General features: G+C 38.5%; 1 protein-coding gene across 4 annotated transcripts in view; it reads right to left on the reverse strand.

Moving 5' to 3' along the window:
* The window catches only part of Klf8 (KLF transcription factor 8), a 175,336-nt gene that overhangs the window by 19,056 nt on the left and 132,633 nt on the right, over positions 1 to 23,647 (reverse strand). For 3 of the 4 annotated variants that reach the window (XM_070040368.1, XM_070040367.1, XM_070040365.1), the window contains 3 exons: positions 17,015 to 17,088; positions 4,191 to 4,749; positions 563 to 674 (listed from right to left, as the gene is read on the reverse strand). In XM_070040368.1, the coding sequence (XP_069896469.1) occupies positions 563 to 674; positions 4,191 to 4,749; positions 17,015 to 17,086 (743 nt within the window). In that variant the 5' untranslated portion in view covers positions 17,087 to 17,088. Of the gene's footprint in view, positions 1 to 562; positions 675 to 4,190; positions 4,750 to 17,014; positions 17,089 to 23,399; positions 23,453 to 23,647 lie in introns of those variants that run through there. The other variant, XM_070040369.1, reaches the window with a different exon arrangement.

The raw sequence follows: 23,647 nt of genomic DNA on the forward strand, positions 1-23,647 counted from the left end.
GATAATGCAAGCAATTCTTTCAACAAGGCCATTCTGCTCAGAAAGTGAAGGTCCTTGAGAAGGCATGGGAGGTCATAATGTTTCCTTGGGGAGTTGTGTTCCCAAACAGTGTTAACATTTTACTTCAATAAGTGTCATTATTCTTATGCTTCAAGAAATCCATTTTTCATACAACATGATGCTAAACGCAACCCAAGGACTTCCAGTTCACCTTAATACTGGAAGATCAAGTTGTTATAATGTATAGAAACAAAGATCATACAACTATAATGCATAGGAGATTCAAAGATTGTTTTCAAGGATAAAATTGATGATGAATAATTGGAATATAACTGTAACATAACATGTACACACTTGTCCACTCAAACTCACATATCATATCTGGGGAGTTTATGTATATTTTGATGTCCTCAATTTTAATTGCCTGGTAAGACTTACTTACACATGGGAGCACACATACACACACACACACACACACACACACACACACACAATGAATGGGAGCTTGTACATGCTCACACACATCACATAAACACAGAGACTTGAAAACAGAAGTACTTACTCGTGGTGCAGTCCCTGCAGACTCTGTAAGGCTGAGGATCCACTCTCAATTGCACTCTCCTCACTATCACTTGGAATCTCCAGTGGAGACATGGACGTGGGATCAACTTTCACTAAAAATAAAAGGAGGAGTGTGAGCAGAATGTATATGATTCTGCAATCATTTTCAGGATTCTCAGTATGGCCTACATTGAGAAGTGAAAGCAAGATAGGGAAATGCAGAGGGTATAAAAAGGAGAGATGAGAGAAATATATTTGTAGGGAAGACAAGAATAACATTTTTGACAGGAAAGTAAAACCAATTTTGTCGAAAGAAGAAGAGATCAGTGGAGAGAGGAGGGCTAACAAAGAGGGTAAGTGAAGTTGAATAAGCATCAAAGTAGTTTTGTTTGTATGTATGAAAATAGCCAGGCACTGTTGGCTCATAACTTTACTTCTAGCTACTCAGAAAGTTGAGATCTGAGGACTGTGGTTCAAAGCCAGTCTGGACAGAAAAAAGGCAGAAGTGGAGCTGTGACTCAAGTGATAGAGTGCCAACCTTGAAGAAAAAAGCTAATGGAAAGTGCCCAGGTTCTAAGTTCAAGCCCAGTACTGGCACACACACACACACACACAAAAATGCAACCTGTTGAAATTGCTTTAAGATAGAAGGAGGAGATAAGGAATGATAAAGGTGAAGATGATTGGTAAGAATACCAATTTTTAAACTAGAAAAATAATTTTTATTTACTAAAATGTGTCATGTGAGGTGTTTAAAGCTTGCATTGTTTTTATTTTTTTCTTCAAATAGATGAAGAAAAGGATTTCAACTTAACATGTCAATTTACATGTGAAATGCACCTTGATCAGTTACTGCTTCCTTCATTCTCCAGCCACCCCACCCCTCTAGCCCATCCCCATCCATATCCTTAAGTTTCCTTACTCAGTAAGCATAAATAAGCTTTGACTGACTTGGGGTAAGGACTAAAAGGACTCAAGAAATTAAAGAATTTTAACCATATTTAACCATCTTTCATCCTGAACATTTACCCTCCCTGCGGAATCTTTACCCTGAAGAGGACTTGTTTTACACTCATGTCATTCTTTTTTTGTATTGCAAGCTAATATTCAACAGGGTTTCATCTTAGTGTTTTATACATACATATACATATACATATAAATATAAATATACATATACATATACATATACACACGGCACTTCAATCAATTGACTCTCTCATTGACTCACTTTCTCCACCTCCACTACGTCTCTTTTAATTGTCAAGGTGATGTACAGAGGGGTGACAGTTACATAAGTAAGGTAATAAGTACATTTCTTATCAAACTTGCTACCCCTTCCCTCATTTTTCTCCTACTTTCCCTCCCTCACCTCCCCACCACCAAGTTATATAAATCATCCACTCTTTTTATTCAACTTTCAGTGAGTTTCATTTTGCCATTTTATTCACAGATGCAATGTATTTTGGTATTGCTTACCCTCTAATATTCTCTTCTCCTTACCCCCCTCATTCCTTTAAGCAGTACTACAAATGAAGCATATATATGCATATATATGCCACATTTTCTTGATCTAATGTAGAGTACTTGGGCTGTAACCAGTTTAGCTATTGTGCATACTGCTGCAATGAACATGGGTATGCAAGTGCCTCTATTATACTCAGATTACATTCCTTTGGATAAAATGCCAGAGTGATATTGCTGGATCATATGGTAGTTTTATGAATAATCTCCATACTGCTTTTCATAGTGATTACATTAGGTTAAATTCCCAACCAGGTATCAGGGCTCCTTCCGCACCTCCATTCCCTCTCCAGCTTTTGTTACTGTGTTTTTGATGATGACCATTCTGACTGAAGTAAGATGAAATCTCAGGGTCATTTGGAATTGCCTTTCCTTTAGTGTCAGGAATGTTTTATTTAGATGTCAGGACTTTCTTCTGGTATTTATTGGCCATTTTTACTTCTTTCAAGAGACCTGTTTTCACTTCATATTTTTGTCTGTATATTCTGGTTATGAATCCCTTTATCAGATGTATAGCTGGCAAAGATATCCTTTCATCCTGTTGGCTGTCTTTTCAATCTGGTGACAATTTGCTGTGCAGAAGGGTTTTTTTTTTTTAGTTTAATACATCCCATTTATCAGTCCTTGCTCTCATTTCTGATTTATTGAAATTCAGGGGAATACTGTCTATGCCACTATGTTCCAGTGTTTTCCCTATTCACTCCTGTATCAGTTTCTAATTTTCAGGTTTTATATTAAGATCCTTGATCCACTTTTAATTGATAATTGTATAGAGATAGGGGTGTAGATTCAGTCTTCTGCATATGGATGTTCAGTTTTCTCAACATCATTTATTGGAGAGGTTGTGTGTTTTCCAACATATATCTTTGGTTCCATTGTCAAATGTTAGGTGGATGTAGATATATGAATTTATTTATGGGTAGTCTAGTCTGTTCATTAGTCTTTGTATCTGTTTTTGTGCCAGTACCATGCTGTTTTTGTTACTATAGTTCTGAAATATAATTCAAAGTCTGCAATTGTGGTACCTCCAGAATTGCTCTTTTGCTAGAGTCTTGGGCTATGGAGTTTATGCTTCCATATAAATTAAGGATTAAGTTATCTGTTTCTGTGAAGAGTGACATTGGGATTTTGATGGAGATTGCACTGAGTCTACGGATGGCTTTCAGTGCTATGGCCATTTTCACATTGATTTTGCCTAATCTATGAGCATCAAGGTCTATATTCTCATGTCTTTTTCATTTTCCACCTTCAAATTCTTATACTTTTCATTGTAGAGGTCTTTTACCTCTATGGCTAAATTTATTCCTAGTCATATTTTTGACATATTGTGAATGGAGTTATTCTTCTGAATTCTTTCTCTGTCTATTCATTATAGGGGTACAGAAAAGCTATTGAATTCACTTTCTTTTTTGCTATGTTGCTGAAATTGTTGCTAGGAGTTTGAGGGTAGAATCTCTAGCGTCTTTAGGTATAGGATCATGTCATCTGAAAATAGAAATTATTTGACTTCTTCCTACCCATTCTTGATCCCTTTTATTTTTTCTCCTGTTTTATTGCTCTGACTAGAAATTTGGCCTAGAACTTGTGAGCCTCCTACTGAATTATAGGGCTGTATCACCCAGCTCATTCTACATTTCTTTCTGTGGTAACAGATTTGAACTCAGGGCCTCACCCTAGCTAGACAAATGTTCTGTCACTTAAGTCACACCCTTAGATTCTCATTTTTTGCTTTGTTTTTTTTAAAAACTAGAAGATTTTGCTCAAGGTCAGCCTTGGATCATAATTTTCATATCTACAACCTTTCTCATAGGCAGAATTATAGGTCTGTCCCACCACACTCACCCATTTGTTGAGATTAGATTCCCTTAACTATTTACCTAGGCTGGCCTGGAACTGCAACCTTTCTAATCTCTACCTCCTGAGTAGTTTTGATTGCAGGCATGAGCTCCCATGACCAGGTGAGCATATACCTTTAAGCATTGAGGGGATATGATTTTTCGAAGTGTTTATGAAGATTACTCTTGAAGCAAGAAAAACTGGAGGGAATGAAAAGTTTCAGAAGATAGAATGACTCAGAAGGAGAATAGATGGGTAATGTTGATACTCACCTGATCCAGCATTTTTGCCATCTCCTCCAATGAGTGGGACCGTAATTGCTGCAGGGCTCCCATCTGCAGGCAAATTGGTATACACCATGGGCAGAGACTGTACTACCAATGGAATGGTCTTCAGTCCACCTATTTTATTTGGCAGACTGACTGAGGGGATGGTGTGAATCACATGTAAGATCGGTTGGCCACCAGTCCCCTGAGAGGAGGCTAGGATAGAACCAGGAGTCAGAACAGCAGGGATGTTTGCTGAAGTGCTCGTGTCAGCTGTTGAAGTGGATACCACAAGAGCCTGGGGAGCAGACAGTGGCTTGGGAGGACGTATTGGAGCTTGCAGCATGCTAGCAGGCTGGAGAGGAGCCTTAGGTTTATGAAAAGAAAGATCAACTGGTTCCACCTGGGGTAAACTGAAATCATTAGCCAGAAGTTCTTCTGGGGGTTCAATCTTGATGTCATTAAACAGAGCTGGGTTCTCCATGGAGCTCGTATCCAGGAGTGGTGGAGATGTCATACTACTTCTATCTGCCGTCACAGGGTGATCTCTCAGTTGGATAGTACCCTAAAAGAAACAAACAAATGAGAGATGCAAAATAACTATTGAGCCAGGTGGCTCATACCTGTAATCTTAGCTACTCAGGTGGCTGAGTGAGGTCTGAGGAGTCCAACTAGAAGGCAGCCTGGGCAAGAAAGTCCATGACACTCTTATCTCCAATTAACCACCAAGAATAAAAGCCAGAAATGGAGCTGTGGCTCAAGTAGTAGAGGACTACCTTGAGCAAAAAGCTAAGAGATAGGGCTGGGAAGGTGGCTCAGTGGTAGAGTGCTTGCCTTGCATGCATGAGGCCCTAGGTTCGGTTCCTCAGCACCACATAAGCAGAAAAAGCTGGAACTGGCACTGTGGCTAGCCTTGAGCTGAAGAGCTGAGGGACAGTGCCCAAGCCCAGAGTTCAGGCCCCACAACCAGCAACAAACAAAGCTAAGAGACAGCACCCAGGCCCTGAATTAAAGGCCCTTTGTCCCAGGACTGGGACACACAGGAAAAAAACCAGCTATTGTTAGTACCCTAAAAAGGCAGGTGAAGCCAGGCACCAATGGCTCAGGCTTCTATTCCTAACTATTTAGGATGCTGAGATCTGAGGATCATGGTTCAAAGACAGCCCAGGCAGGAAAGTCGGTAAGACTCTTATCTCCAAGTAATGAGGTAAAAACTGTATATGAAGATTTGTCTCAAGTAATAGTAAGCCAGAGTCCCAGCTAAACAAGAGTACAAGGCTCTGAGTTAAAGCCCTAATACTAGCATCAAAAAAAAATCCTTCCCCAAACATGAAATTCCTTGTCCTCTGAATCCTGCAATTTCATTTAAATTCTTTCTTATCATATTTCCACATTTCTCATTTGTCTTTTTGGCGAACAAGCTCTGTCCTCAGATTAAAGAGGCAGAATCCAAGAAATCTATAAGGAAGAATAAATCAAGGACACCTTTATCATATTCTTAATGGTCCTCAATGATATTAAAAGTAAAGTCAATTGAAAGCCTAAGACATGGTCATATGTAATATTATTGTCTATATGGAAGTGGCTTATGGATACAGATGTACAAATAGATGCAATTTTCCAATATACAATAAGGAGAGACCTAGCTAAATTTTCAGGGACTTTCTGGACTATATATTGTAGGCCCAGAAACCTAGGTAAGCTGAAAATTGAATCCTAAAGTGGAGACTAATTTGGTAATTTTTTTGCCCAAGGGGATTTTGAAGATGCTAAGTACTCTCTATGATAATGCCATTTGTATAAGGCCTCAAAATGTATTATTCAAGAATATCTAAAATAGGAACTAACAAAAGTATAGAAACTGAAGAACATGTGCAATATTCTTATTGCCCTGACAAGATATGTTCCAGGGCCTTGCACCAACAAGCCATCCTGACTTGTACTTTTGACAATTAAGCCAACCTTTTGTCTGTAAACTATTTTTTCTTTTTAAAAGTTTTTGATTTTTAGTTTTAAGTATTTGTACAAAGGAGTTGCCATTCAACAAAGTAGTATATGAATGCAATGAATACTGATCAATGTCACCCCTTTCAACATTCTCACCCGTCCTTCCCATGTCTGTCAATTCTTAAGTGAAATCTTAACTGCAACAGAGCTTGACTCTCTCTTGTTACCATAGCACAATTTTGGAAGGAATTTAAGAAGTCTAATTGTGTGCATTTTAGTGTTTTAATAGTAACTTCCTTAACACATTCCATCACGTTTCTCATTTAGAACCCATCACTTTTAAGTGTGCCTATTTCATCTCAGATTTGTGTGTATATGTACATGTGCATGCATGCACATATGTGCTGGTACTGGGGCTTGAACTCAGGCTCTAGCACTCTAACCTGGCATTTTTGCTCAAGGCTGGCTCTCTATTATTTGAATTATATTTCCACTTCTGGTTTTTTGCTGGTTAATTGAAAAAAAAAAAGAGTCTCATGAACTTTTCTACCTAGGCTGGCTTTGAACTGCAATCCTCAGATCTTAGGCTCTGAGTAGCTATAATTACAGCCATGAGCCACCAACAACCAGCTCCACGTAAGATTTTTTGGTAGCTTGTGGGGCTTGAACTCGGCCTGGGTTCTAGTCCCTGAGCTCTTCAGCTCAAGGCTAGCACTCTACCACTTGAGCCACAGCGCCACTTCCAGTTTCCTGATGGTTAATTGGAGATAAGAGTCTCAGGGACTTTCCTCACAGGGCTGGCTTTAAACCATGATCCTCAGATCTCAGCTTCCTGAGCAGCTAGGATTACAGGCATGAGCCCCCATCACCCGGCCCATGTAAGATTTTTAAGCTAATTTGAGTTCGCAAAAAAAAAAAAGTTCTGGGAAAAGGCACATAGGATCCTCTACTTCTACAAAGAAATCCAAAAAAAGCTAGGTCTATTTCATAAATATATAAGATTTTGAGCATTTGGCAAAAATAGTTTTAGCTGAAAGAGTATCAGGCAAATAAACTGTTAAAAAAAAAACCCGTTTTCATTTATATGAAACAGCTCTGCTGTGAAGCTTGAAACTGGGAAAGGTAAGAGTAGAAAGAAATGAAAAAACAAAATACTCCAGACAGCACAGTAAGTAAAAAGGAGCGGAAGGAATGTTGTCATGGTAACAAGATAAAACCCAGGCTCCTCCCTAACAGAAAGGTAATAGAGGTTTTTGTAGGAGGATTTCTTCAAGCTTTGCTCTAGGTTTATACTAATCATTTTCATGCCTGGGCTCACATATGCACAAATACACACATACCTTGTAGATATTCATCATTTAGATCAAAAAGTCAGCTTGACCATCTGAAACTCCAGTCCTTCATAAATAAGGTCAAGAAAAGAAGATTTGAAGGAGATGGATGAAGATTATTAAAGCAAGACTTAATCTAAACCTAGAGAAAATTTAAATAGTTTATCACCACCATCTCAATAGCATCAGGAAATAAAGCACTGCAGGACAGAGATAAATGATCTTTGTACAAACTAATGAGCTAGACAATCTTTTTTGTTTGTATATGCTAGTACTGAAGCATGAACTCAGGGCTTAAGAGCTGTCCTTTAAGTTTTTTTTTTTTTCACTCAAGGCTGATACTCTACAACTTGATCCGTAACTCTGGCTTTTGAATGGTTAATTGGAGTCTCAAAGATACTGCTCGGGTTGACTTCAGCTCTCAACCTCCTGAGTAGCTGAGACTACAGGCACAGGGCCCAGTAATCTAGGCAGTATTTTTTTTTTAATTGTGAAAATACTGTACAGAGAGGTTACAATTACATGGGCAAGATAATGAGTACATTTCTTATCAAGCATTGTAGCCTCCTCCTTTGTTTCCCCTTCCCATCCCTTCCCGTCCTCCCCCTGCCTACCCCCCTCTCCCCGACCCAAAGAAATTAGGATACACAGCAAATGAAAGAAAGGTTGGACAAATGGGATTGCATGAAATTGCAGAGCTTCTGCAAAACAAAGGACATAGCTAGCAAGATCAATAGAAAGCCCACGGATTGGGAGAATATCTTCACTAGCCATACAACGGACAAGGGTCTCATATCTAAAATATACCTGGAACTCAAAAAATCAAATCCCCCAACAACAAATCCTCAAAGAAACAACTGTCCAATAAAGAAGTGGGCAAATGACTTAAAGAGAAACTTCTCTGAAGAGGAAAGAAGGATGGCCAATAGACACATGAAGATATGCTCAACTTCTCTAGCCATAAAAAAAATGCAAATCAAAACAACATTGAGATAGCACCTCACCCCAGTTAGAATGGCTATAATCAAGAACTCTAATAACAACAGATACTGGAGGGGATGTGGACAGAAGGGAACCTTACTTCATTGTTGGTGGGAGTGTAAACTTGTTCAACCACTTTGGAAAGTAGTATGGAGGTTCGTCAAAAGACCCCACATAGAGCTCCCCTATGACCCAACAATCCCACTTTTGGACATTTACCCAAATGATCACAAACAAGACCATACTAAAGCTACCAGCACAACTGTGTTTATTGCAGCATTATTTACCATACCTAAGATATGGAAGCAACCCAGATGCCCCTCAGTAGATGAATGGATCAAGAAAACGTGGTATATGTACACAATGGAATTCTATGCCTCCATCAGAAAGAATGACATTGCCCCATTTGTTAGGAAATGGAAAGACTTGGAACAAATTATATGAAGTGAAGTAAGCCAGGCCCAAAGACACATAGGTCCCATGGTTTCCCTTATTTGCAATAACTAGTAGATGTCTGAGACAAGCAGAAAAGGTCAGATGTTAGGTAAAATGAACCCCAAGATAAGTATTCAAATGTTTTTTTCTATAATGTGATTGTTTCTAACATATTTATAAGATTATTTCTTTGTTGCTTTGTATGTTCCTCCCCCATGATATAACCCCTGCTTTCACTGTATTTGATGTTCGTATAATTTGTGGAGGGGAAGGGAAAAAACAAATTGTTTAAATAGAGATACAGGTGGACCCATTGCAACGATGAGATGTACAAGTTGTTATGTCGAAAGCGAACTTTACAACTTTGGTGGAGGGGGGAGGATTGGGTGAGGGGACGGGGGCGGGGTGGGGGGAGAATGGGAAGGGATGGGAAGGGGAAACAAAGGAGGAGGCTACAATGCTTGATAAGAAATGTACTCATTATCTTGCCCATGTAATTGTAACCTCTCTGTACAGTATTTTCACAATAAAAAAAAGAAATGTACTCATTATCTTGCCCATGTAATTGTAACCCCCCTGTACAGCATTTTCACAATTAAAAAAAAAAGAAAAACTAACTTTACAACTTTGTGGGGGGGGGGGAGGATGGGAAGGGTTAGGAAGGGGAAACAAAGGAGGAGGCAACAATGCTTGATAAGAAATGTATTCATTATCTTGCCCATGTAATTGTAACTCCTCTGTATGGTATTTTCACAATAAAAAATAAATAAAAAAGAAATTAGGATAATAGCAGCTTCATTTCATTGTATGAGAAATGAAAATATGAGTCAGATGTTGTGATCTCTGTCTATAATCTCACCTCCTGAGAAGGAGGCTGTCAGGAAGTTTACCAAATTGAGGCAGCCTGGGCCACATAGCAAGTTCTTATCTCAAAAAACACCCCCTCGCCAAGTACATATGTACACAGTTATTGGTTAAGTATTTGCTTAATATCTAGCATGAAAATATGGACATTGCCCCATTTGTTAGGAAATGGAAAATCTTGGAAAAAATTATATTAAGTGAAGTAAGCCAGGCCCAAAAAACATAGGTCCCATGGTTTCCCTTATTTGCAATATCTAGTATATGTATGAGTCAAGCAGAAAAGGTCAGATAATGTGATGTTAGAAAAATGAACCCTTAGATATGTATTTTAATTTTTTTTCTTTCATGCATTTGTTTCTAACGCATTTATAAGATTATTTCTTTGTTGCTTTGTATGTCCCTACCCCACAGTATAACCCCTGCTTTCACTATATTTGATGTCAGTATAACTTGTGGAGGAGATGGGGAAAAACAAGTCGTTTAAGGATACAGGTGGACCTGTTGCAACAATGAGAAGTACAAGTTGTCATGTCCAAAACGAGCTTTACAACGTTGGTGCGGGGGGGGGGGGGGGGAGGATTGGGTGGGGGGTGGAGGAGGGGGAGTATGGGAAGGGATGTGAAGGGTAAACAAAGGAGGAGGCTGCAATGTTTGATAAGAAATGTACGCATTATCCTGCCCATGTAATTGTAACCCCTCTGTACAGTATGTTCACAAAACTAAAATAAAATAAAATAAAATGAAAAAAAAGAAAACATGGAAATATCATTACCTACCATGAAACAGTGGAAAATATGAAAAAATAAGAAACAGAATAGAACCAGGAGTAAAACCACACTATTCATTAACGCCATCTAATTTTTAACAAAGTAGCCAAAAACATACACTGGAGAAAAGAAAGTCCCTTCAACAAATGATACAGAAAAACTGGTTATCCACTTGTAGGAGACTGAAACTCTATCTTTATCTCTCACCCTGTATAAATATCAACTCCAAACGGGTCACAGAACTCCAAGTAAGACCAGAAACTTTAAATCTACTACAGAAAAACATAGAGAAAACCCTGGATGTTATACAGGTAATTCATTTGTGAATAGGACTCTAATTTCCTAGGAAATAAGAACAAGAATTGACAAATGAGACCACAACAAATTATAAAGTTCCTGAAGAGAAAAAGAAACAATTACCAGAACCAAAAGCCAACCAAAAGAAGGGGAAAAAACTCTTTGCCAGCTAGACAAAACATAAATATACAGAATATACAAAGAGCTAAAAAAATAACTGAAAAGCAAAAAAATAAAATAAGCCAATTAATAAATAGGTAAGTGAATTGAAAAGAGTTGTCAAAAGTACAATGGGGTAACTGATACATGAAAAAATATTTAGCCTCCTTAGCCATAAAGGAAATGCAAATTAAAACTATAGTAAGATTCCTTTTGCCCTATCAGAATGTCAATCATCAAGAAAACAAACAATAACAAATGCTGGTGAGGATGTGGGGAGGGAAAGAATCCTCATACACTGTAAAAATGTAAAATATGACAATCACTAAAGAAATCAGCTTGAATGTTCCTAAAAATCCAAAAATAGACCTAGCTTACATCCCTACTGATAGCATCTTACCATGTATCTGAAGAACTGTAGATCATAAAAGGTATCTATGATTATTGCCACATTGTTAGACTAGCCAAATAGTGAAATCAGCTGAGGTATGCAACAATAGGTAGACAGACAGACAGACAGACAGACAGACAGACAGACAGACAGACAGACAGACAGATAGATAGATGCTACATATATACCATGGAAAATTACATAGCTATAAAGAAAAATGAAATCATTCCATTTGCAAGAAAATGGATAAGACTGGAGGATATCAGGTTGATTGAGATATATAAACAAGCTCAAAAAGCCAGATATTTTGCCAAGTACTGGTACTGGAGCTTGAATTCAGGGCAGTCTTGTGCTATCACTTGGCTTTTTTGCTCATAGCTGACACTAATACTTGAGCCATGTCTTCAGTACAGCATTTGGTGAGTTAATTGAAGATAGAATCTCTGACTTTTCTGCCTTGGCTGGTTTTAAATCTCAATGCTCGGATTTCAGATTGCAAGTAACTAGACTCATAGGTATGAGCTACTGGTGCTGATTATATGTGTGTGTGCATACATGCATGTGTATATACATGCATGTGTGCATATTTTTATATATGTACATTATGTATATGTGCATAGGTTTACACGTACATATATATGCACATATATTTATGTGTGTAAATATATATGCACACATGACTATGTTTATATGTGCATAAATACATGCATATAATTTCTTTTGTCAATTATAGGTCTTGAACTCAATGCCTGAGCACTGTCCCTGAGATCTTTTGCTGAAGGCTAATGGTCTACGACAGCTAATGCTCTGCCACAGCTCCATTTTTGGTTTTTTGGTGGCTAAATGGAAATAAGTCTTGCAGACTTTCCTGCCCAGGCTGTCTTCGAACTGCAATCCTCAGCTCTCAGTCTCCTGAGTATCTAGGATTACAGGCATGAGCCACTGGTGCCCAGTCCCATGCATACATATTTTAGCTCTAGGACTATTTAGGAGGATGAAGAGAGGGGGAGAAGGGTAAAGAAAGATATAGGGTGAATAATTTCAAAATACAATGTAACTATGAAGATAGAATTTTTTAAAATCTCAATGAAAGCTGTTGATCAACAGAGGATTAGAGGTGGGGAAAAGGAAAACAACACATATTCTGAGCAAAACATAATATACGCACATCTGAAAACCCACAGTGAAAACCCTTGGTGCAATTAATACACACATAAAAATGAGTGACTGGAAAACAAATAGACTGTTGGAGGGTAGGTACCAGCAGGAACAGGGGAGGACTGAAGATGATGAATTAGGATGAATATGGTAGAAGCAGTTTGTTTGCATATATGAATATGGAACAATGAAACCTGTTGAAATTGTTTTAAGGAGGGGGAGTGGGGTAAAGGAGAGTGATAGAGGGGATGAGATTGATAGGAATACAATGCATACATGTGTGGAATGACAATGAAACCGCCATATGACATTGCACCCCTTTGTGTACTGTGGTTACAGTATACAAATAAAAAATATGAAAAATAAGATGACACTATTTTTTCTTTTTTAAAGCATCTAAGATGGCTTTTTGGGCAATACAGAGTGAAGTTATTTTATATGAGTATATGTAAAGTTATTTTACATATTTATATGTATTTATTTTATTATATATTAGAAAAAATATATGTAACCTACCATGGTGGCTTCTTCAAATGATTTGTCCACAATCTAATCCCAAGATCCATGGACATTACCTTATTTGGAAAAGAGGTCTTTGTAGATATAATTCAGAATTTTCACATAGCGTGGATCAGCTGTGCTAGGACTGAAATTCACTGACTAGTATGTTTATGAGAGTCAGAGATAAAAGGGAAAATTAATGTGATAAGACAGGCAGACATTGGAATGGTGGGGCCCCATAAGCCAGGAAATGCCTATATCTACCAGAAACTGGAACCAATTTTCCTCTAGAATTTCCTGATGGATAATGGCATTTAATTTAAAACTTCCTGCCTCCAGGATTGTGAGAGAAAAGTTTTAACTATTTTAAGCCATCAAGTTTGTGGTAATTTGTTGCAGCAATCTTAGGAAACTAATACCTAAACTGAAACCAAAATGTCTCCAGATTCATTTCTTTATTTGTGTTTGTTTATTCATCCATTAATTCATTTAGTTAGCTATTTTTTTTATAAGAAAGGAAATAATAAGTTGGGCCACAGTGGCTCATGCCTGTAATCCTAGCTACTCAGGAGGTTGATATCTGAGGACTGTGGTTCAAAGACAGCCCAGGTTGGAAAGTCCATGAGACTCTTATCTCCAATTAACTATCAAAAAGGTGGAAATGGAGCTCTGGCTCCAGTGGTAGAGCACCAGCTTTGAGTGGACAAAACGCTGTGTAAGGGTACAAGATCCCGATTTCAAGCCTCAGTACTATCGCACGCGCGCGCACACGCACACACACACACACACACACACACACACACACACACACACGCGCGTGTGTGTGTGTGTATGAGATAGAAAAAAAAGAGTAAGAAAATATAAGACTATGTGAAAATATATGCCAAAAATATTAACAACAGTAAATGGGTATGAAGGGAAGATATATATGACCAAAGTAAGTTGAATGTTGTTCATACATTTTAATTAAGAAATCCTCTTTCTAAATCTAGGCACTGGTAGTTCATGTCTGTGATCCTAGATATTCATGAGGCTGAGATCTGAGGTTCAAAGCCTGCCTGAGCAAGAAAAGTCCATGAGACTCCTATTTCTGACTCACCACCAAAAAGCTAGAAGTGATAGAGCACGAGACTTGAAGTGAAAAAGCCAAACAAGAGTACAAGGCCCTGACTTCAACTCTCAGTACTAGTACAAACACACACACACACACACACACACACACACACACACACACACACACACACACACACACACACACACACACACACACACACACACACACACACACCAAAATTCTATTTGTAGGAAATAATCAGGAATTAAAACAGAGTGCAGGTGACAACCATGTGCTCAGATATGTGGTATGGTTAGCTACTAATTCAGAAAAGGGGTATAGCATCGTTGTCCTAAGTTAGACAGCTACAAGCTAATCCTAAATCATGATATAGACCAGGTGACTCCCCCTCACTGGGGGCAATGACAGCATTGCATGAGAACGAAGACTCCCTGTCTTTGTCCTCTGATACATGACTATTGTTCAGCAGCCATGTATGACAAGCTCCCTATCTTTACTCAAAACAAATATCCTGGAAATGGCAAACAACAGCAAAGTGCTTAGACCACTTACTATCCAGAATTTTCTGAATACTGAGCCAATTTCAAACTGGCTTCAAATCTCAGAACTCTTGTTCTATTTAAATAATACCTGGAGGGAAAGAATGTGGATTAGTGGTAGAGTGCTTGCCTAGCATGCATGAAGCACTGGGTTTGATTCCTCAGTACCACATAAACAGAAAAAGCAGGAAGTGGCACTGTGGCTCAAGTGGTAAGAGTGCTAGCCTTGAGCAAAAGAAGTTCAAGGACAGTACCCAGGCCCTGAGTTCAAGCCCCAGGACTGGCAAATAAATAAATAAATACATACATACATACATACATACATACATACATACATACATACATACATACATAAAACCTGGAAAAACATTTCTGGAGTTATTATGTATACTGAGATTACAAACTTGAGTGGCCATGTATATTTGACAATATTTCACTGAGTACTTTTGCTACAGGTACAATTGATTTTTATCTAACACTAAGTAAGCTCTGCTTCCTCTTGGTATTAACTATGACTAAGCTTCAGGAACAAACCCATGTTTCACAACAATTAGCAAATTTTCCTGTGTTTGCTGTATTTCTAAAAGGCAACAGTTACAAGTAAGGTAAATAAGATAATAATTTGATTTGAACATCATTAAAATATCTACAAAGGGATCTCAACAATATACACATGTGACTTCAATTCACTTATATACTACAAGCCAAACATTTAATAATCAGAAATGACTGAAATTGGGTGCTGCTTGCTCACCTATAATCCTAGCTACTCAGGAAGCTGAGATTGAGGATTGCTGTTTGAAGCCAGCCTATGCAAGAAAGTCTGTGAGACTTATCTTCAATTAACTACCAAAAAGCCAGAAGTTGAGCTCAAGTGGTAAAGTTCTAGCCTTGAGGGGAAAAAGCTAAGCGGCAGCACCTAAGCCCCAATACTAGCACATACACGGCCCCATCCCCCACCCTCCACAAAGAATCCTAAATAAAATCCTGGGAATAAGTAAAGAAACAGGTAAATGCTATATACAAAACTATATACTCAGTTGTATACAGATTTTCTGGCCACTGATGGTTTATGCCTGTAATATTAGCTACTCAGGAGGCTGAGAACAGAAGAAGCTAGCCCAGGGCAGACAAATCAGTGGGATTTTTATCTCTAATTAAAGAGGGGGAAAAGACTGAATTGGATATATAGCTCAAGTGATAGATTGCTAGTAATGAAGTCAATGGGAAGAAAGAGGAAGAGGTAGAGAGAGGGAAAGACAGGGATGGGGAGAAGAGGGGTGAGGGAGAATTAATCTTGAAAGATGATAACAGATTCTGAGTTCAAGCCTCACACACAAAAAAAATCATAGGGCTTTTAAAGGATAATTTTGACTATATTTGGATCTCATTTATGCAATGACTTAAAACTAAACCATGAGCAAGATGAGATTTCAATATCTGGCAGAGTCTTTAACTGTGAATGCCAGATGTGTTTAGATATGCTATTCAAATAGTTTGGGGCCAGTTTTCTTTTCTGTAAAATGAGAACACTGGGACTAGTGATGATTAATTTTATCTGACAATTTAGCTGGGCTACGGTGCTATAATAATTTGGTCAAATATTGTTCCTGATGTTTCTGTTCTGTATGAGATTAATGTTGAAATTACTGGTCTTTTTGTAAAGCACATTAACCCACATGAAGTGAATGGACTACATTCTATTAGCTGCTAGCCTTAAAACAAAGATGAGACTGATATCCCCAATGCAAAAAAATCTTTTTTAGACAAGGTCTTGTTATGAAGCCCAAGATGTCATGGAACTCGTGCTCTTTCTGCCTCAACCTCCTGAGTACTGGGATTACAGGTCTGTTCCCCAGCACCTAGCACAGAAAAAATTTCTGCCTTTGGACTTGAAACTCATTTCTGTGTTTTCATTCTATGAGCCAGTTTCATTCTCTTGCTCTCTCCCCTCCCCCTTTCTCTCCCTTTTTCTCTCCCTACCACACCCCCACACACAGAGCCAAAAAGATGTTTTCTTTGAGAATCCTAATACACTGCTCAACAGTTATTGTGGAAATTAAATTGGACAATGCATGTAATCTTCACAGTACTCAGAATATGGGATAGTGCTTTACAAATGATTACTATCATCTACCAAAGGTCTAATAGTGTACCTAAAACCTTGATCTCAAAGTTTATGTTTCTCTGAATTAGATCTACAACTTCCTAGGCAAAAGTAAAATCCAGATATCAGATACTTCCTGGATACCTACCTGCTTTTCTCCCTTCATAGTGCCCAAACATGTCAATAGAAAGAAAATTGAGCTCTACTTTTGCAATAATAACCAGGTACTCAATACTATGATAGCTCAATATTATTGCCCCATTTTCCTGAAAACTGACCTGTTTGAACACCTGCAGTGAGCCACCTTCTGACTTAAGTTGGACCCCCAAGTTGTTCATGAGTTGATCCATATCTGAAAAAGATAGAAGAGAAAGATGACTTTTAGAACAAGATATATGCATACAGTTGATTACAATTTACAAGCTACTGATCAGTCTCTGAAATGTTCTTATTTATTCTACTCACTAAAATTATTTTGATAACCCATTAATATTAGTTGCTTACTTTCCCAAACCCTGCACTTAGTAAAATCAGTTTCTTCCAGCTTATCCAACTTGCCCTATCTCTATAACACTATCAGCATAGCCAGGCTCTGGTGGCTCATGCCTGTAATCCTACCTACTCAGGAGGCTGAGATCAAAGCCAGCCCAGGCAGGAAAGTCCATGAGACTCTCCTCTAAACTAAAAAAACAAAAAAACAAAAAAAACCCCAGAAGCAGAGCTTTGTCTCAAGTGGTAGAGCACTAGCCTTTGAGCACAAAAGTTCAGGGACAGCACTCTGGCTAGAGTTCAAGCCCCAGGACTGACAAAAAATAGAACACACACACACACACACACACACACACACACACAAAACACAGAGCAGTCAAAATACAATTGCATAGTCAGCAAGGATACAAAATTATAATAGAACCCAAGAAATTTAAAAGATTAATCTGAAAGCAATTATTTTATTTCTTCAGTGTTAAGAAATGAAGAAATCACTGCCACTGGTAGCTCACATCTGTAGTCCCTAGCTACTCAGGGTGCTGAGCCCTGAGGATCCCAATTGGAAACCAGCCTGAGCAGATAACCCCAAAAGACTCTTATCTCCAATTAACCACCAAAAGCCTGGAAGTGAAGATGTGTCTAAGTGGTAGAATACCACCAATCCACATTGAATGAAAAAAAAATGAAAATATGAGGTCCTAAATTCAAGCCCCAGTACTAGCATGTACATACACAAACACACACATACACACACTCACACACACACACACACACACATCGGGGGAAGGGGAAGGAAAGGGAGAATAAGAGGGAGAAGGAGACGACAAAAGACAGAGATGAAGCAATCATTCCTAGTTAAAAAGTGATAATATACAAGGAAACTTCCATAGCAAATACGAGGAAGACATCTGAGTCACTATCAGAGTTTAGAGAATTTTGACACTTTAAAATACTATGTCTCCAATTTTACTTCAAAATACATGACAGAATAGTTCACATTAGAATACTTCACATATGCATCCATTCACTCATCAAATATTTACTGTATAATTAATATGTATCTGAAGTTGTCCTAGGCACATTACTATGAGTTTGGGCTCCAAGTCAACCATTTGGAAAGTATGAAAATACAGCAGAGAGGACTGATCTGGGAGTTACATGCCCAAGAACACATTTGATAATTTTTTTGCCAAGGACCTTTTCTTCTAAGCTTCAACTTACCTATTTAGAATGAAAGGATTTTAAACTATCTTCCACAGAGGCATAACACTTCTATAAAGCCCTTAGGGCATAGGGTAATAAAATAAGTATAGTACCAAATTAGAACAAAAGAGGGTTGAAGTTAGAAAAGCCCAATTTCTGATAATACCTTGTTTTTTCCAGTAATGTATTCCAATGACCTAGAACACTACCTACTGCATTATAGGTAGTCAATAAATTTCTGGTGTATGAGGCTAGTGACAGAAAAAGAGAAGGAAAATATGACTTTTTAAAGGACAGAAACTCAGTCCAGCCCCAGTGGCTCATGCCTGTAATTCTAGCTATTCAGGAAGCTGAGCTCCAGATGACTGCAGTTAGAGGCCAGCCCCAGAAGAAATGTTATCAAGGCTCCATCTCCAATCTAGCAAAAAAAAAAAACAACAACTTAAGGCATGGCTCAAGTGGGAGAGGTCCACCATAAGCAGACAGGCCAAGAGAGCAGGAAGCCCTGAGTTTAAGGCCCAGAACCAGCAAGAATTAGAGCCTGGGAAAGAATAAAAGAAAATTAGTCTATATTTGAAGTACACCTGTGATATAATTAGCTATATAAAATACAAGTTAACTACATAGGATACCAGATAACTATGTAATATAGCAGAGAGCATAGCTAAGCAATTTCCAATGGAAATTTCTATGGGAAAAGAAAGTGTGATTCTTTTTTGTTTGTTTGTTTGTTTGTTTTTAAAGTGTTAAATCAAGTAACATTCATATCGACCACAAGGAGGCAGCAAAAAACTAGCCGGGCTAGCTTGGTGACTGCCAGAAAAACCCATAAGACAGCGTGGAGGGAATTTATTTCCCCTTCAGATTCACAGTGCTTTCAATTAGGCCTCATTTTTCTAGCCAGGAAAGATTACAACAGCCATTTCCTATCTGGTCTTTTTCAATTCCTATGGATTAAGACAAGGCAGTGTTGAGGAAGCAGAATGTAGTCAACAAACTACTTGGGGCTGGGAAGGTGGCTCAGTGGTAGGGCGCTTGCCTTGCATGCATGAGGCCCTGGGTCCGATTCCTCAGCACCACATAAGCAAGAAGAAAAAAGCTGGAAGTGGCGCTGTGGCTCAAGTGGTAGAGTGCTAGCCGTGAGCTGAAGAGCTGAGGGACAGCGTTCAGGCCCCATGACTGGACCCCCCCCCAACACCCAAAAAAAGAAAAAAGCTACTTAACCCTTTAGAAATCTGTTTCTTCACCTTCCAAAAAGGGAAGAAAAAATATTGCTTTAAAATAGTTAATGTAGCTGGACACTGTTGGCTCATGCCTGTAATCCTGCTACTCAGGAGGTTGAAAGCTGAGGATCATGGTTCAAAGCCAGACTGGGCAGGGAAGTTTATGAAACTCTGATCTCCAATTAACCAGCAAAAAGAAGGAAGTGGAGCTGTAGCTCAAGTGGTAAAATGCCAGCCTTGAGTAAAAAAGCTAAGGGATAGTTCCCAGTCCCTGAGTTCAAGTCCCAGTATTGGCACACACATACACTCCCTCTCTCTGTCTCTCTCTCTGTCTCTGTCTCTGTCTCTGTCTCTGTCTCTCTCTCTCTGTCTCTCTCTCTCTCTATCTCTCTCTCTCTCTCTCACACACACACACACACACACACAGAAAGACAATGTGATGAGTCCACCTGTTTATGTAAATTCATTCTAAATAATTCTTGACATATAAAATATTATCAAATAACTATAATTACAATCACTACCACAATCATCATCATTACTGTGCACAGGGTAGAACCTAGGCTGTTATGCAGGCTAGGCAATGCTTTACCACTGAGACACACCTCCAGCCTTTATAATTATTCACAGTCAGAGTCTTGAGCTCTGGTCCAGAATATCTCTTGGGAATCAAACAGGTGCTTTTGAAATTAAAAAAAAAAATCAAACCTTGAATTACATTTAATTTTCAAGTAAATTACATACAGCAATCACAACAATTTTAAAGACAAAGATGGTCCTATTTTGAGGTCCCAACAATAAACTCAAAAGTCTGTAACAAGAAGGCACAGTGGTTCATGCCTATAATCCTAGCTACTCAGATTGCTGAGATCTGAGGATCAGTTTGAAGCCAGCCTGGGCAAAAAAGGCTATGAGATTCTTATCTCCAATTCAGCCACAAAAAGCTAAAAATGGAGGTTCAAATGGCAGAGAGCCAGCCTTGAGCAAAGAAGCTAAAGAACAGTGGCACAGTCCTTGAATTCAAATTTCATTATTGGTCCATACACACGTGTGTATGTGTGTGTGTGTATACACAAGTCTGTAAAAAATAAGGGTTCTGATGAACTGTTTATAAATACTTTAGTTAGAGAATATACTGAAAGTCAAGTTTGTTTGTAATCTTCAAAAAAAATTTCCTGATAATCCTAGAGTGGTGATTGTTATTATTTAACATTCTTGTTAAATTCATGCGTTGAATTAGTTATCAAGTTTAGCAGCTTCTCCTTATACTTTATTATGGACTTAAACTGGCCATTTTTGCAACTTCTACAATTCTCTTTGTAGTGATTTTCCTGCTGCTAACTATGTTAGTACAAAGATGCCCACTTCAAATCTATGATGCCATTGATATCAAATGACGCACAAGAGAATGAAATGTACCACCCCTCTCATGACCCAGTAACCGAAATGAAGTAAATCCTTTATAAAACAAAGGAAATCCACTTCTAAACAATGATAGTCCACTGAAGGCAGAGAAAAATAAGACTGAACCTCAGTTTCTGCTTTCTGGAGAACACTTTTGGTCCCCACCCCACCCTGCCCCCAAATCATCAAATAGGTCGTCAAAGAAGTCGAATAAAATGAGTCTCTTGGGCTGGGAAAGTGGATCAGTGGTAGAGTGCTTGCCTTGCATGCATGAGGCCCTGGGTTCGATTCCTTAACACCACATAAGCACAAAAAAGCAGAAGTGGTGCTGTGGCTCAAGTGGTAGAGCCCTAGCCTCGAGGTGCAGAGCTGAGGAACAGTGCCCAGGCCCAGAGTTCAAGTCCCATGACCAACAACAACAAAAAAAAGTCTTGTGCTGAAAAAAATTTCTAAAGACACCACCTTGGTTCTAGAATGAGAAGCCAAACTCAAATGGGCTGTCAAAATGACTTCTATCTTCTCTTTTACCATTTAATCCTTCTTTGCCCTATTTGTCATACATGTCCTGTTTTTAAGCAACTGGTAACACCTCATATGCCTCAGCTACATATTTGAATTTTCTCTCTGTCAAGCAGGTTTTTATTCTTAATGAATTTGGAAACATAACCACATCTTATATATTCAATCTTAATTTCTAGTATCCCCATCGATCTAGTCTGCCAAACTAAAAGTCTGACAGTCATTCCCTTGTGTCTCTCTCTACATACTCCTCTAGGTGATTATCAGATTCAACTAATTCTACTATGGAACTTTCTAGCTCTTCATCATCTCTAGTCACTTCTAGTATCCTCCATATTGTTATCAAGCATGGTAAAATGAGTGTGTTCAACAGTTAAATGCCTGGGGTCACATCCTGGCTCTGCGGCTTCTCAACAGGTTTTACCTGCTCCTTGTGTCTGTTTTCTCATTCGTAAAATGGGAATAAACCATCTAATAGAATTGTTATAAGAACTTACCAAGTTAATATGTGTTCAAGCGTTTACAACAATACCTGCCACAGGAAATGTTGATTCCTCCCTGCATTACTGGGTCTCTCAATAATTACTTGTCTTGTTTTTCTCTGTATCTTTATCTTTTAGCACAATATCTCCTACATACTATGTCCTAATATCCAACCAATAAATGATCTTTAGGATGAGGAAAGTTAGGAAGTGGAGGTATGGCTCAACTGATAAGAGTGTCAGCCTTGAGAGAAAGAGCTAAATGAGAATGTGAGGCCCCAATGCCAGCACACACAAACACATTTTAAAAAAGAAATGAAGAAGATTTAGGCCAGATTCAGATCCACATTTCTCTAGCTTCAAAAAAATCTTGGAAATAGTTCTTGCCCTCCCCATATCTCAAATGTCATAAATATGATAGTAGATAATTAGGAATGGCTCAGTTATTTCTGGTTTGAGCCAAATGGAATAACCATTGGATAATTCTACTCAACATTCTAGAGGCTAGCTAGTATGAGGAAAAATTATTGGGAAATTGAACAAACTTTTTCTAAGATTTCTCATCTTCAACTACGCAAAATGGACAATGAAAGGGAATTAGGATACACAGATCTTAATGACTCCGTTTTTTTTTAGAGGGCTTTATAAATCTCTCACTTTTCTCCGTTATTTGAATTATTGTTCCAAGTGTCTAAGAGAAGCCAGACAGATGTTCAGAAGTTGACAGTGATGGATACAGTAAAGAAATATTTAAAAAAAATGTTACAATGTGTAATGGCCTGGGCCTTTGAGATGTAAATCACCCAGTCAGGAGGGTATTGGGATTAAAAATTATCTACTTGTAGTAACCATCATTCTGCTTGGATTGGCTCTGCAAGTCTTTGTGCCTGGCAGCTGCTTTTTTCTGGTCCTTCTCCTAAGGGCAAAGATATGGAGAAATAGAGGAGAAAGATTGAGCCCCATCTCTAGTACTTCATCTCTCATAGTTAAGAAAGTATGTCATAAGAATTTTTCAAAGTATATAAACTTTTGTTTATTTTGTTGCCCCAATAGCATTTCCTATAACGATCTGCTTGCTTTACAAAAGTGAATAGTCTCTCTAAGGTACAGAAGGAGGTGGCTCACTAAGAAAGACCACCCTCTACTCCTTAGCAAATCTTCCAAGGAAAAGCAATGCCCAGAGATGAAGCAGAAACTTCAGAAAGAAGCAGGGAAAAGAAAGCTTTCAAGGAATCCCCATCTTACAGATAAGTAATTTGGAGACCCATGGTCACATAATTTAGAAGTGCAGCAATCAGAACTAGAATTTTTGTCCTGTGATTGAAATTACAGTGCCCTCTTACCATTTTCTAATACTCCTGGGTCTCGGGAACATTTTCTTTCTGAAAAACCGCTAAAAAGAACATGTTTAGCCAGGCGCCGGTGGCTCATGCCTGTCTGTATTACTAGCTACTCAGGAAGCTGAGATCTGAGGATCGTTGCTCGAAGCTGGCCGGGGCAGGAAAAGTCCACGAGATTCTTATCTCCCACAAACTAATTTAAAAAAAGCTGGAAATGGAGCTGTGGCTCTAGAGGTAGAGGTCTAGCCTTG

This window comes from Dipodomys merriami, unplaced genomic scaffold (assembly GCF_024711535.1).
Source record: "Dipodomys merriami isolate MVZ:Mamm:240054 unplaced genomic scaffold, mDipMer1.0.p SCAF_3, whole genome shotgun sequence".
Taxonomy (NCBI): Eukaryota; Metazoa; Chordata; class Mammalia; order Rodentia; family Heteromyidae; genus Dipodomys; species Dipodomys merriami.